Source organism: Benincasa hispida, chromosome 9 (assembly GCF_009727055.1).
Source record: "Benincasa hispida cultivar B227 chromosome 9, ASM972705v1, whole genome shotgun sequence".
Classification (NCBI taxonomy): domain Eukaryota; kingdom Viridiplantae; phylum Streptophyta; class Magnoliopsida; order Cucurbitales; family Cucurbitaceae; genus Benincasa; species Benincasa hispida.
This window is the reverse complement of record NC_052357.1, coordinates 62,788,707-62,803,865: the sequence shown is the minus strand read 5'-3', so window position 1 is coordinate 62,803,865 and position 15,159 is coordinate 62,788,707. Positions and strand designations below refer to the sequence as shown.

Genomic DNA, 15,159 nt, shown 5'->3' with positions numbered 1-15,159 from the left:
ATCGGGGTCCACTTTTTGCATTACCATTGATGGATTACTTTTCAATGGTTAAACGGGGCCTAAAAACAACCAAGGTGACAAAATGGAGTGTACTCCGTGCGGAAAAGTCCAAATAAAAAAGTTCATTTGACCCGTCACAAGAGAAGAGACACTACGAAAAATATCACGAGGAAACGAGGCCTTTGCTGTCACAAAGACATGAGCAACCTTATTGCAAGCTCTATTACAAAAAGAAAGTCGAAAAACATTCATACATGAGGAGCAAGGAAAAGAATATCTTAAGAAAATATATTAATTTGTTTTAAGAGCTTCACATTATTATTATTATTATTATTTTGGTAATGATTTTAAATGGCAAAACTACTTAAAACATTTTTAAATATAACAAAATATCATTGTTTTAATAAAAATATAGAGACTCTTCTTTAGATGGACAATAAAATTTTACTATATTTATAAATAAGTTGGTTCATTTTTCTATGAAAACAATTTTTTTTTTCAAGAAAGCGTCACATTATCGATGTTACTATCATGACAATTGGAAGAAAATTGTCTAAGTGAAGAAGAAATATGAAAGAAGCCACCTCACTAGGGAGAGAAAATTAATTGGATGAAAATTTATGATTAAGGTCTTATTTGATAACCATTTGATTTTTTATTTTTGTTTTTTAAAGTTAAGACTGTATCATTCACGTTTTTTACAATAATTTGTATCTTTCTGAAGTATAATGATTGATTTTTTAACCAAATTTCAAAAATAAAAATAACTCTTTGAAAACCATTTTTTTTATAACAAAGGTGAAAATGACGTCCATAGACTTAATTTAAAAAAGAAAAATAAAATGATTACCAGGCAGGATCTAAATTACTCAATTTGCATTAATTTTGTGGGTTTCAATTGATATAGACCAACTCTCTTATGTTTAGTTTGATCATATTGATTTTGAACAAAGTTCTATTATTTCTTTTTTTTCTTCCCTTTTTCTACGATGGGAAATTGAACTTTTGAATATAAAATTGATGATACAAGCACAAAATCAATGAAGTTATACTCATTTCAGTCAAAGTTCTATGAAGTTGGTTTCTCTTTCTCAAACCAATAAATCAATCTGACATCCATTTTGTCATAAAAATGCTAAATTACAGAAACAAAAACAAAACCAAACAAAAACATTGTGAACTTTACAGTTTCTAATAAAAATGTTATCATTCTTTCAAAAGTTAAAATATTACCCTTTAATCTTATATAAATATTCAAAATGGCCCTTGAAATTGAAATTCATTTAGATGATGTTCTTAGATAGATATCTGTCATACCATTTCTTAAAATCACAACCTAAAACATATCTACATACTGACCATAAATAGACCGACCAAAAGTGCAAATCTAAATTCAATTCTTGGCTTTGTTTGCATCTCTTCTCAAAATGAACAAAAAGCAGAAGAAAAACATCTGTGTTGTGGCATGTGGGAGGGGCCAAAAAGCTCAAATGTATAGGGCTATACGAGCATCCCTTTTCAGTTGCAGGGCCCCCTAATTTATAGTAACACAACATCGTGGGAGTAAAAAAAAAATATATATTCCCTAAAAAACTAGGTCAGCAAACGCCAAGTCACAGAACGACATGACTGACTTTTGCACTAACTAAAATTATGGACTATACCAAGCATTATTTATCCAAAGATGTGCAAAATGGCTTCTGAATCAACAAAGTGCTTTCTTATATTTAAAGGGGTGGAGGGGCAAAAAACAAGAAGAAAGAAAGAAAGAGGGAAATAATATACTGAGGAACAGGGAATCATGTCTCTGTTGTGGTATTTACTTTAGTACTTTGTGAAGAAGAAGAAGCAGCCTCTGCACCATCAGCTTCCTTTGACATCCTCAATCTCATACTGTGCCTGAAATAAGAATTGACCTGTTTCCTCAACCTAGTGTTTTCGGTGAATATGTCTTTAAGTATCATCCTCAACTCTGCGTCTACTTTAACCGAATCGTTGTCACCATCCCGAACGTCATCATCTGCCATTGAAGTAGCAGTTTGTTTGCCATTGGCCAGAAGATTTTCCTGAACAGTTTACCTTTTTTAGTAAAAGAAACATTTCATTGATAAATGAAAACAGGAGCGAACCCCAAATGCCTAAAGATGATTGCAAAAGAGAATACCAACTACTAACTAAAAATGATAAACTATAATGAATGAGAGCGTGCTTCGTCTTGTACCAAGAAAAAACAGTAGACAAAACCAACTCCAATAACTTGAAAACATCATCAAGCACTCAGATGGAGCAGCGTGATGAGTTAGAATGGTATGAAAAAAGGATTCTAACTCAACAGTGATAAAGGGTTTGAGTGTTATGAACGTCCTTGAGGCAGATGTTAGATATATTATTGAAGTTTCTTTTAAATACCCTGAAATGGGTTGGCCCTGACCCAAGAGACATCAAGAACTTCTTTATTGAGCTCAGTCAAAGAATTGAACACGCAAACTTTGTGTAGGTGTTACTCAAAGACCGTGTCTTTGCCAACGGAACCGCCCTTTGGAAGCAAATATTAATAGGGTATTAAGTACATTGCTCATAAGCCAAGGGGTTTGGTACAGGGAGTGGGAGGGATGCGGAGACTGGTTTAGTTGGGGCTTGAGAGTATGCAGACCAGAAAAGAGCTCTACAGCATAATAGATACATATTAAAGCATATTGGATACCTCAGCCAGGAGGAGATTTAGTTGGTCATCAGATGTCGTCAACAAATCCAAGGCATTAGGTAAGGATGATGATTCCACATCATGGTTATAATCATCATCTGCTGAAAAATTCATGCTGCATTTTTTAAGCCGACCATGTAGGCTCCTACATTCAGACAGCAGCTTTCTCCAAGCGGTGTTTGCATGCTGTCTCATTTCTCTCTCTTGTCGAAGGAATTCCTGAATGAGGAGAAAAGGAACAGTAGCAGGACATACTAAAATTAGATTCTTCAATTCTGTCAAAATATGTCACCTAAATTTTCTCAGTTAATAAACCGAACAGATATTGCAAATGCAAATTGCCAGCTAAAATAGTAGATGTTTTTCTATTATTATTATTTTTTCAACATATATACTCAGAGAGAAAAAAGATTTTGTTTGGTTTACTAAGTAAAAAGTAGATGAGATATGGGCAAAAAGAGGGTTGGGTTGAGAAACCAAAGCAAAAAAAAAAAATATATAAATAAATAAATAAAAATAATAAAAAAGTCCATGTTGAAACATGTAAAACAAGTATTGCAAAAAACAGGAAACAGTTGTTATCAGTTTGAACTTTGAACGATTGTTTAACACCTTAATCATAGCACAATTAGCAGATCGCAGTACTACCTCGGTCTCAGACTTCTGTTGAAGTGTTTGACTAAGCTCTTGTTTAAGTTTGGCGTGGGTACTTCGAAGAGATTTGACCTCTTTAACAAGAACCCTGATGTCTCCTTTTGATTTTCCTTCAAGCTCTTCAAATTGCTTAGACACATTCTTTAGTTGCTCTTTCGTGGATTTGAGCTCTTCTTGCAAGGCGACTTTCTCCTGAAGGGTAAAACCTTTTGTAGGCACTGAAAATGAATTTTCACCCTAGAGAATTTTGTATGGCATCAAAAGGAGTTAGTGTAAAATAGTAATAGCATTGTAAATAAAGCCAATTTTGAAGATTAGAAACCTCTTTAGACTTCAATTTTAACTCCATTTCCAATGATTTGTGACGAAGTTCCTCCATTTCCCACTGCATTTGGGTAACTTTTTCCCTCTCCATCAAAATAGCTTGTTGAAGGTTTTCTTTACTTTTCTGCTTGTTTATTTCGAGTTCTACTTCCAAATCCTTAACCTGGGAACAAATTGGCACAAAATGAATTAGGTTTCTGTCAGTGTCCAGCATGTAACTACAACTACAACCATATGATAGTATTATTGAGCTGGTCATGCGTATGTTATATTATTCAGTCCAAAGAATAGAAGCTATTGGATAACTGGAACACGAAACTTGACATCAAAAAATGATTTGACATTCAGTATATGATAGCGCACATCCAATATATGGACCAGCTGGTATGTATTTCTCATGACAGAGCAAACATATAACACAGCCACTCATAAAGAAACTTTGCATGGCTGGAAAAATGAATTACTGAAAAATATGTTGAAAAATTTAGATAAAGAAAAATATAACCAAAGGGCCCTTGGAGTGGACATATTCTAACATCTAAACCAAGAACAGCCAGCTAATCCACAATTGGAATAAACAGAAAATTTTTAGTATATCAATGGTTATACCATTGTTGCAAGGTAATCTTTCACGGTAATTTCCTGATTCAATCTTGATATAAGGTCCTCCATGTCTGTTTTTGCTGTCACTAGCCTTTGATGCATTGTTGAAAGAACCCTATTCATTTTATGTCGATGATCCTTTGGGAAGAGGAGTGCATCATGTGAAAAATGCAATTCAGGGTTGCTATGAAATTCAATTGCATTTGAAACCTCGGCACCTGAATGATCAAGTGAGCCATTGCCTACTGAATTCCGAAGTGAAAAGCTTGAAATCTCTCCACCTTTCAGAGAACTTGCATCACTTGCTACACTCTCATCAGACAGCTTGCGAGCATGGCCAATTACCTTGCCATGCTCAGGCTCTGCAAACGGCACCAGTCCATTTTTATCCAAGTACGATGCCTTGGAAGTATTACCATTGTGACCATCCTTTAAATTGTTATTATATCTAGGATGAGCTTTATGTTTTGGAAGGCCTTCCAACTGCTCTAGAATGGTCTGTCCCATAAACAGTCCCTCATCAATATTGGACAATCCATACTTCACAAGTTTTTCGATTGGACTGGAAAGATCATCATCCAGAGCTAAATCGTCTATGGCAATTTCAGAATTATCATCTCTTCCCAGACTTGCTGTACCAAGTTCAGAGGCCTCATAAGCAGTATCACTACCATAATCTGATGCAAACGACAAACCACCAGCAACAGTAGATGAGCTTGAATTAGGAGGGGATTGATGTGCTGAAATTTTGCTGTTATAATCAGGGTATTCACCTGAAGGCCCCTGATTATCATTTTGGAAAGCTGAAAGCATTGTCATAGGAATTAAAATATTAGAACTCCAATATATGTGTTGTGGAGAACTGCATATTATAACGTTTAGAATTAACACTATAAAATGGGTAAAAACTAGAACAAAGCATAGATATTTTTGAAGTGTACTCTAAACTAGAAAGAACGTACAAGACCTAGCGGCAGCTTCTAGCTCAAGGAAGGATGCTACTGCAACACTTCTTGATATATCAATGTCAGACAGCAGCTTTGTCAACCACTCCTCCAAAGAGCGCCTTCTCTGCAACAAAATTAAACCTGTGAAGAATAATAGTTACAGTCTTACAGATACACAACCAAAATGCAGAAAAATAATTGCACATGTAAAGGATAACTTCGACACTCTATCTCAAAACCAAAAGGTTTTAGTTAACTGTAGAAACTGCAGAAAATAGACACGCAGCACACTTGGAACACATGGTAGAAATGTGCAGTGCTTCAAGGGATCTAGAAATTTGTTAGAAGCCCTATAATATCTGAAAGACAGATGTAGGTGATTAGCAATTCCGCTTTCGTTCCAAGAAATTATTGTAGAGTAATGCAGGACAAAGTGTCTAAACTTGGGTATGATCTAAGAATGTCAAAAACAGTCAGTAACTCGGTATTTATTCTAATGTTCCTCATTCCAAGTTCCTGTAGAATTGGTTTTTGATTCCTTACATATTGGCAACAAGATTGATTCATGCAATGATTATCAATTCATACAAAACGTCTGCCAGCAAGGTTACGTGTGAAGTAAACAAAGACACTGAGGAAGAACAGAAATTAAATGACATGCTCATGCATGCAACATTCTGCAGATTGCGCACCTCTTCTAAGAGTGCCCTGGTTTTCATCCGTAAGATTCCTTTGGGTGGAGCTGGAGGAATAATTTTCTTTGGAAAAGCCTTTTTAACCTAGAAAATGATAAAATCTCATAATTGAGAACAATTAAACATGAGAGTAATTTTATTTCAAACATAATAATGGAAATCATTTTTCCTCAAAAGACAGGAGGTAAAAGAGAGATTTTCAATGTGAAAAGGGGTTATTCCCAAGTAAAATAAAATGCATAAACTTACATCTGAAAATAAATTCATGAAATCATTAAATCGCCTTAATACTCCCCGCATTGCTGTGATCCCTTCAGGTGACTGTACACCAACCTGAACCCTGTAGAACTGTCCCTTGATAATGTTAAGGTACAAGAAAAGATGTGCTATGCTATTAAAAAATGATTGAAATCGGATACGTTTTGGTTATTTATCCTTTGAGTATGCGCAGATTGGCTAGAAGATGGGTAAGTTGATTCATACCAGAGAAATTATTTGTGCCAATTATTAATGCTAGAACACATTTTCTTGCAACATCGTATTTTGGGCATCATATTTTGCAACTTCAAGTAATGCAAGTGATTATTGTACATCAGCATTTACTAACGACTAAGATATTATTCGTAAAGGCACAATCATGCTATTAATTAAAAAAAACATCCAACCATAAGTACCAAAAGAAACTGGGAGCCATTGAAAAGCGTACCACCACAGGATCTGCAGCTCGTGTCTTAGGAAGGGCAACCCATGAAGGTATTATGACACAGTAACTCCATCCTGTGCGATGGTCATGAGGCCAAACTGTGTCCTTCCCATTCTGCACATGTAATAAAAGCTTTACGAGTGAAGATATAAGTAAACTACCAAATATAAAGAGAGCAGTCAATAGTAAAGGAAACGAGGGAGATAGTTGCTATTGCTATACACCACCCAACATTGGTAAAAACATAGAGCTAGGCCACAAATCCTTACTTTTCTTCTTCTAAATTTATTACTTAAAATGAGATAACTTCTTAACTGAACTTACACAGACTTATCAAATTCAGTTTTTTTTTTTTTAATTTTTATTTTAAAAGAACAGCAATTGGTGTGAAAAATATTGCAATCTAAGCAGCCACAAATGCCCTATTAAAAAAAAGAAGAAGAAGAAGAAGAAGAAGGTAGAAGAATTCCAGTTCGTTGGGGGAGTGCAAAAAAAGGACACTGATACACTAAGAACGACGCAACTCGTTAGAAGTAACCTAAAGTAAATATGGTATGTTTAGACATCAGCTTGAAAGTAGATTTTAAATTGAACTACAAATCAATGAGATCGTGAAAACAAACAGTAGATATTATTCAAAATCCCATAATCCAGCAAGCCAGACAAGTAAATTCCACAAAACCAGTGAAATCAATTCGGTCAATCCACCAAGAAAAATCCAAAGAAAAAAAAAACTTATATTAAGAATTCTCATAAGTCGAAATTCCAAGCAAATAATTCCACATAATCATAACACAAGACCAACCCATTTTCGAGGAGGAGGGCTCCAGTCCATTCCAAGAGGCAACGGCGAGGTTCCATCATGTCTATGCTTTGGCGGACTTCGATTCAGCATCATACTTCAAATTTCTTCTAAAATTACCACAAACTGAAGACAATCATCAGGATCGGAAACACGAATACGATTAGATCGTCTTCCTTATCCTTCCTTATCCTCTACGCAATGAAATCCAATTAACCATTCAATGAACCACCCTCCCGCTCGAATTCCACAGCAATCAGCAATGTTTTCTCCATCGGATCGAATAGGAAATACCAAAACAAGAGATGGAAAATCTGACCATGGACAGATGGAAGTAGAATCTTACGCCAGCAAAGGGGGAAAACGTAGCCACCTGAAGGCGCGTGCAGAGAGTGAATTGAGAATTTTCTCTGAGCTTTGGCTTTTGGGTTCCGTCCTGTAGCTGTTGAAGAGAGAGAATGAAAGAAAAAAAATGAAGAGAGAGAGGGTGCTTGAGAAGCAAACACCGAACTGACGTCGTCTCGCCCGAGACTTTCTTCCTTGAGCATCTCGGCGGAAGCAGAATAATTAGCTATAATGGCCCTATTTTCTCTTTTTTCCCCAAAAATGACTCTAAATTGTGTTGTTAAATTTGAATTGGGACAATACCCCATACTTCGTTCGTAATGACCATTTTAATCTTCTTACGAGACCCGAGAGAGGTATGGCCCTCGCCCAATGTCAAATTTTTTTTGGGAATTTACCATCCAAATATTCTAAATACTAGGAACGATATTTTAGGTCATGTTTACTAAACTGATGTAATTTAGATGAGATTTCATTGATGAGCGAATCGTAATAGGCCTGAATCACAAACATAATTGCTTTTGATCGCGTTTATCTATAATTATGAATCTATGTTATCACTACAGTTACTATTATCGTTACTGTTTCACTATAACGATAATGGTAACAGTAAAAATAACGATAACAATAAAGATAATAATAAATGTAATAAATTCAAAGATAATAATAAATGTAATAAATTCACAAATTTCATATTGTTACAATAACAATATTTGAGGTGGCGGGACTTCTGCAAAGGGACCTTAAAAGCTCAAACCAAGTGTGGTCCATGTGTTCTATGAAGGGACCTCTCATCCCAGTAAATACATTGCTCATATAGGCGATGAGGAAGTTAGTTTCAGCACCAATAGGATAAACGCATTGTTCACCTTATAAACCGACCCTGAAGTTGAAGGGAACAAAATAATTGAAGAGCCAACACGTGAGGAGATGAAAGATGCATTAAGAATGTTGGCCAAACCAGAGTCGAATTGGATCACCTCCACTAAAGGGATAAGGACGTTGTCGCCGCATAGCCTAACTCTAGAGGCAAATGTGTGGCTTTATTTTGTCATAAATAAGATGCTCCTAACCACGCACAACAGCTCCATATCAAGGGATCGAGTAATGGCGATATACTGCATTATGTGATGCATCCCTATGGATGTCGGGCGCATCATCGCAGCCTAGATGCAGGATATATTTTTTTAAATCTAGGGGACGGTTATTATTTCCCTTTATTGTAACAAGGTTATACGTTGTCCAAGGGGTTTTTAAAGATGAAGAAGAGATGCCTGTTAGGGGAGTCATAACAAACAACACTCTCCGATGACCATTGAAGGATTCACCGCTTCAAGCTAAGGCGGTTAAGCAAAAAAAGACTAAGAAGTGGCCTTCTCAGTTGTAAACAACACCTCTAGTGCAGCCTCTCCAGCCCAAAAGAAGGAGGTTGGTGAAAAGGTTATTTGAACAAACTGCGTCAAGCACTGAAGAAGAATTACTCAGTGTGCCTTCTTCGCCTGTTGAAGAAGGAAACTTGATCACACCATCTCGAGGCTGATGATAGAGACAAATTCCCCTCCCTCCGTCGTCCTGATTAAAATATAACATGAAGAAAAGAAATCCCCCTCACCGTAATCTAGACGACAGACTCCTTCACCGCACCACATTGAATCTGAGGTTGAGACCATTTTTCCACCTCAAGAGCAATTGATAAGGGAATTTCTAAGGTTGTTTGTTGATTTGAATGAACACTCTTCAATCCTTCCAAATGAATCCTTCCTCCTTCCATTACTACTTAAACCAAGGGAGTAAACTCCACCGCCACCTCTAGAAGAAAACAAAGGCAAGGCTCCAATTTTTTAGGAGTCAATGATTGCAAGCTTCCTTCTGCCATTGCCTACTGCTGATGATCCAACCCTCCGTCCTCCCACTACTTTTCAAATGGGGGAAGGATCAGGCATTGGTGAGCTAGGTAAGCATTCACCACGAATTAAAGAAGGAACTCAAAACAACATTTCTTCTATATCTGAAGATGAACCAACTGATCTAGACAATGATGACTTGTCTAAGTTCTTGCATGAAGACCTCCAGGAACCATTCTTAGGGAGTATTGATGAGTTGTCGCGCAAATAAGACACACTTTTGCCGCAACAGCGGGAGTTTGTGTAGCAAGAAGTCGAGATGCAAAGGTTTGTTCAACGGCAACCACAACGAGTTCAACACCAGCAGATCTTAATGAAAAACTTCATTTGACACCAAACAAAAAGACAACATGAGCAATTTTGCTTCACACTTCGATATATTCAATAAGTTCTTGGTCAACTCCTGACAAGACCTGCTATCCTGCTGTATCTCCAACAGCCCCTACAGTTTCCAGAGGAAGAAAATTTTCCTTTGTCGGCAATGCCAAGTGACAACAACAACGCGGATGGAAATTAAATTTGGGAGTGTCTTCAATTTTTTAATTTCATTCAATATTTTTTATGCAGTAATTGTTGGGGTTGATGTCCTAAATCTCGTGGGTCTTGTAGTTTGTAATTGTATTGTACAATCAATTTATTTACTTAATAAAATATAAGGTATTTTATTTGACATTTAGTAACATTAATCCACAAAAGCAATAAACAAACATCCAAGGCTATCTTTTGAAGCTTAATCATGTATGTAGAGACATATAGATGGATTATATTTAAGTGATAACCTGAACGATTTGTAGTAGATGGATAAGGCTGGGTACCCTATCCTAATGACACTATGAATACAACCTGTTTTGTGGATGTTACAATTGCTGTAAAGTTCTACAAATAATACGATCCTGATTATTCATGTAAAGACATGTGAGTGAGACTGTTCTATACAAAAGGGTTTGTATAAGATCGGACCATGAAATGAATAGTCTTATTATATAATACCGTTAATAGTAGAGACTTACATTTCACCAAGATGACCATAGATGACACGAGCTGAATCCTGAGTGAGTTGTGAACTTCTACCTATGAAGGCGGTTCTTTGATTTGTGTGGGTGAGAGTGGTCAATTCGCCGACTCAATATGCCTACCATTTTGTGGATTTGTCTGATTGGGGAGCTAGGAACACAGCTACATAAGACGAAATTCACTCATTCCCTAACGTCGAGGTAAGTAAATAAATTTCTCCCTTAAGGGTCGATTCCGGATTTGAACATTGTGGCGCCACACTTTCTCTTGGCCCGAGAGGAGTTTGGTCATAGTTGGATCATGACTTATTGTTCATTAGAGGAATCAATGGTACTTAAAGAGTTAGATGTAACTACAGGGGTAAAATTGTACTTTTGACTCAGTTGTACTTACGGAAATTTGTAAAGGGTCATTGTATTGTTGACTAGTTATATCCAATGAACACAAGAATATATCTATAGTGCGAATAGTACAACTGTCGGTCTTTAGTAGGGTGAGCGATAGTTAATTGATATTGGGCAATTTAATTAAATAAGTTTAATTAATTATTCAAGTACCATTAGAGCTCCAATCTACAGGTCCATAAGGTCCCTCGGTAGCTCAACTTGAATTATTGAGAATTAATTTTGGATTAATTTGAAATGTTCAGATTAATTGAGGGAATTAATTATATATGCTATAATTAACTATAATTAATTTGAATTAATTATAAGTGTTATAATTAATATAATATATTTGATACATTATAATATAAAGTTTATTTGAGAGGAAATAAATATTTGAATATGATTCGAATATTAGTTATGTGAATGAGATTCATATAGAATTAAATTTAATATGAATTTGATTTATATTAAATACTAATATAGTTATATATATATATATATACCTTTATGTTATATCAAATATAACTAAGGTTAATAATCTCTCATATAACTTATAGTATTTAATATAAATCAAATTAACATAAAGTTATATATATATATATATATATAACTTTATGTTATATCAAATATAACTAAGGTTAATAATCTCTCATATAACTTATAGTATTTAATATAAATCAAATTCATATTAAATTTAATTATATGAATCTCATTCACATAACTAATATTCTAATCATATTCAAATATTTATTTCCTCTCAAATAAACTTTATATTATAATGTATCAAATATATTATATTAATTATAACACTTATAATTAATTCAAATTAATTATAGTTAATTATAGCATATATAATTAATTCCCTCAATTAATCTGAACATTTCAAATTAATCCAAAATTAATTCTCAATAATTCAAGTTGAGCTACCGAGGGACCTTATGGACCTGTAGATTGGAGCTCTAATGGTACTTGAATAATTAATTAAACTTATTTAATTAAATTGCCCAATATCAATTAACTATCGCTCACCCTACTAAAGACCGACAGTTGTACTATTCGCACTATAGATATATTCTTGTGTTCATTGGATATAACTAGTCAACAATACAATGACCCTTTACAAATTTCCGTAAGTACAACTGAGTCAAAAGTACAATTTTACCCCTGTAGTTACATCTAACTCTTTATGTACCATTGATTCCTCTAATGAACAATAAGTCATGATCCAACTATGACCAAACTCTTCTCGGGCCAAGAGAAAGTGTGGCGCCACAATGTTCAAACCCGGAATCGACCCTTAAGGGAGAAATTTATTTACTTACCTCGACGTTAGGGAATGAGTGAATTTCGTCTTATGTAGCTGTGTTAATTATTGATATATAAATATATAAATATAATATGGTTTTATTTCTAAAAATAAGAGTGGGTCACTCCCTCCACATATCTCTCTAATTTGGGAATCGTGAAAGCAGTTTCACAGTAAGGTGTTTTTGGGTGTGAGGAAAAAAAGTCTTCGATAGTGAGAGATCACACAGAGAACTCTGGCTTTTTCCTTAAGTACACAGGAAAACTCTCCCTACAAAATTCCTCTCATCTCTAACTCTTTCCTCTACCAAAATTGAAGCAAAGTCCACAACTCTTGCATATTCTCAACCTTAAGAAAGTACCAAGGTTTCAATTGTGGTGGTGTCTGACCTTTTTGGTTATTGTTATTTTTGGTGTCAATTACCAAGGAGGGTTCGTGACCAATTGAAAGGGAATACATGAAGACTAGTTTCTTCAAGAGGTCAGTGAACCAACCTTAATCCCTCTTCTCCGTATTTGTTATAGCATGTTGTAAATTTATGGCAAAATACATAATATTGATCTTTATAATTTTATTCACTGTGAAATTGTAAATTGAGACCGATCCTCACTTCCGCATCAGACCTCACAGTCCTTCAATAATCACTTCATGTTAATTAATTGCATCGAATGAATTATCCAGTTCAATCCATTTTCTTTCTGTCTTTTCCTTGCGCTAGTTTATTGTTTATATTTATTGCTCTTTTAGTATTTCTCCTTGTTTTGATGTGTTCTGTCGTATGACCTCAAGGATGATACGTGTGCTAATCAATACCTAAATTGTAATGATAAGTCTCTAGTAGTTAAACTTCAGGACTTTGCCTTAGGAAATATTTCTCGAAATCAGTATGCATTCAAGTTTGACCTCAAAGATCTTTTGTAAAATCTTTTCAAGGCCATTACATAATTCGATTTCAGTAATGAGGACTTTGCTGCCTTCTAAAATTTTTGAAAATCTCATTGCTCATTTAATTTTTCACTTCCATATATAAAAATGAGAGAGAGAGTTTATAAAAGCAGCGTTGAGATTGGAACCTAATCGTAGTTGAATGTCCGCATGACACCTATGTGGGCAAGCCAAAACGAAGTTGGGATTCATGATCAATGCAGAAAAGAAATAAAATTATAGCTCCACTGCCTATACTAAAAGAAAAATTCCAAGACGAGAGTTGAGTTTGAAAAAGGCTCTTGCTTGTAGTTGGATGTTCGCATGACATTTGTGGGGGCAAGCTAAAACGAAGGTGAGATACCTAGATCAACACATGAATACTTAATAATATAAGAAGTAACAGAGAATTTTTTGTAAAACTTTGAACCATAAACCTATTTCTATAAAGAAATATAAGAAAGCCTTCGAAATGAGTAAGAGAATTTTAAAGAATGAGCTTGTGCATCTATGTCTAGAGATGTTTTCATAGAAAAAAATAAAGCTTGAGGAAGGATACAAGTCAAATAAATCTTGAATTAGGAAGCACTTTGAGAGGTCTCGCTAATGTGTCGAAGTGAGTTGAGGAATATACTAAGACTTTAAATATATGCTTGAGGACAATAATTGTTTTAAATTTGGAGATGTGATAACTTGTAGAAATAAAAGTTATTTTGCCTTTTTATTATGAACAATGAGGAAAATTCAGAGAACACATTAGCTTGACAAGGAATTCATGCAAATAATCATATCTTGTGATTATATGCTTACAAAACTAATAATCCTTGAAAAGTGTAAAATTTGTCATTTTTGGATGCAGATTCATATGAAATGGGGAGAAAAGCCGACCAAAGAAACGAGTTGCAAGCCATAATCGCATAGAAACAATTACTCGGTGACCAACTTTACAACAAATAGCACCATGCGATAAGATGAAACGCGAAAAATAGAAAACGACAAACATGTGGGCAGTGGAAGTTAAATCAACAGAACAAGTTGTTAGCTGATGTAAGACGCTCGTAGCAGAGCCACTAGATCCCTGACGTGAAGTAGGCGGCACAACAAGGCATAGAATTTAATACGAGGTGTCAGCATAATCATTGAAAAGAGGCAATGGTCCTTCTTCTCGAAACCTATAAATAGCCCTTCGAAGAATCAATCAGATATAGAGATTTTCCACCACCGAAAAGGCCCGAAACTCTGTCAAACTTTTGTCCCAAATCCGCTATAACCACCACTTCTTCGAGCTTTTCTTTGAAGGATTTTAAGTGAGAGCTTAGATTTCTTCCTTGAAAAAAAGAGAGAGATCTTCACATTATTGTAACCTAAGTGAAACAACCACCACTAAAGCCAAGGGGAACACAAGATTTTAGACGGCAGCTTGGCACTTCCTTTTCCTTTTAATTCTGTTTACATTCTTCTGGTCACCTTCATTTGTATTAAGTTTTTAGACATTGAAAAAATTCTCATTTTCTTAATACAAATGCAATTAATTCCATATTTTATCAATTCATGTCAAAATTTCTCATGGGTTGAGAAAAATAAACTAACATTTTTACTAAATTGTGCATAAGTAGGTGTTCATCTTGTTTAATGAGTGCAAAAAGATTGCTGAGATCAAATAGAGAGATTCATCTGAGTAAGAAACAATCTACTACTTGAGAGAGTAAGAGGTTGTGGAACTCGTTAAACAAGGATGGAAGTAACTTTAGAGATGAAGTTAATCTATCACAACCAAAACTCATCACATACATGCTAGAGATATGACATTGTGACTCTTGGTGAAGTTATTACTTTAAGAGTTTATCG

The 15,159-nt window shown here is 35.0% G+C and overlaps 1 protein-coding gene across 3 annotated transcripts; it reads right to left on the bottom strand.

Moving 5' to 3' along the window:
* Window positions 1-1,380: 1,380 nt before the first annotated feature.
* LOC120085923 (PX domain-containing protein EREL2) lies at window positions 1,381-8,012 on the bottom strand. Of its 3 annotated transcripts, none has more exons than XM_039042238.1 (10): window positions 7,436-8,012; window positions 6,602-6,744; window positions 6,177-6,267; window positions 5,925-6,011; window positions 5,248-5,356; window positions 4,292-5,088; window positions 3,681-3,845; window positions 3,353-3,595; window positions 2,705-2,923; window positions 1,381-2,066 (listed from the first exon to the last, which is right to left on the bottom strand). In XM_039042238.1, exons 1-10 carry the CDS (start codon window positions 7,526-7,528, stop codon window positions 1,800-1,802), a joined length of 2,214 nt encoding a protein of 737 aa, XP_038898166.1. In that variant the 5' UTR covers window positions 7,529-8,012; the 3' UTR covers window positions 1,381-1,799. The 3 variants fall into 3 exon arrangements, with proteins under 3 accessions (XP_038898166.1, XP_038898167.1, XP_038898168.1); XM_039042239.1 differs by having other exon boundaries at window positions 6,177-6,275; window positions 6,634-6,744; window positions 7,436-8,011; XM_039042240.1 differs by lacking the exon at window positions 7,436-8,012 and having other exon boundaries at window positions 6,634-6,744.
* Between the last annotated feature and the right edge of the window lie 7,147 nt (window positions 8,013-15,159).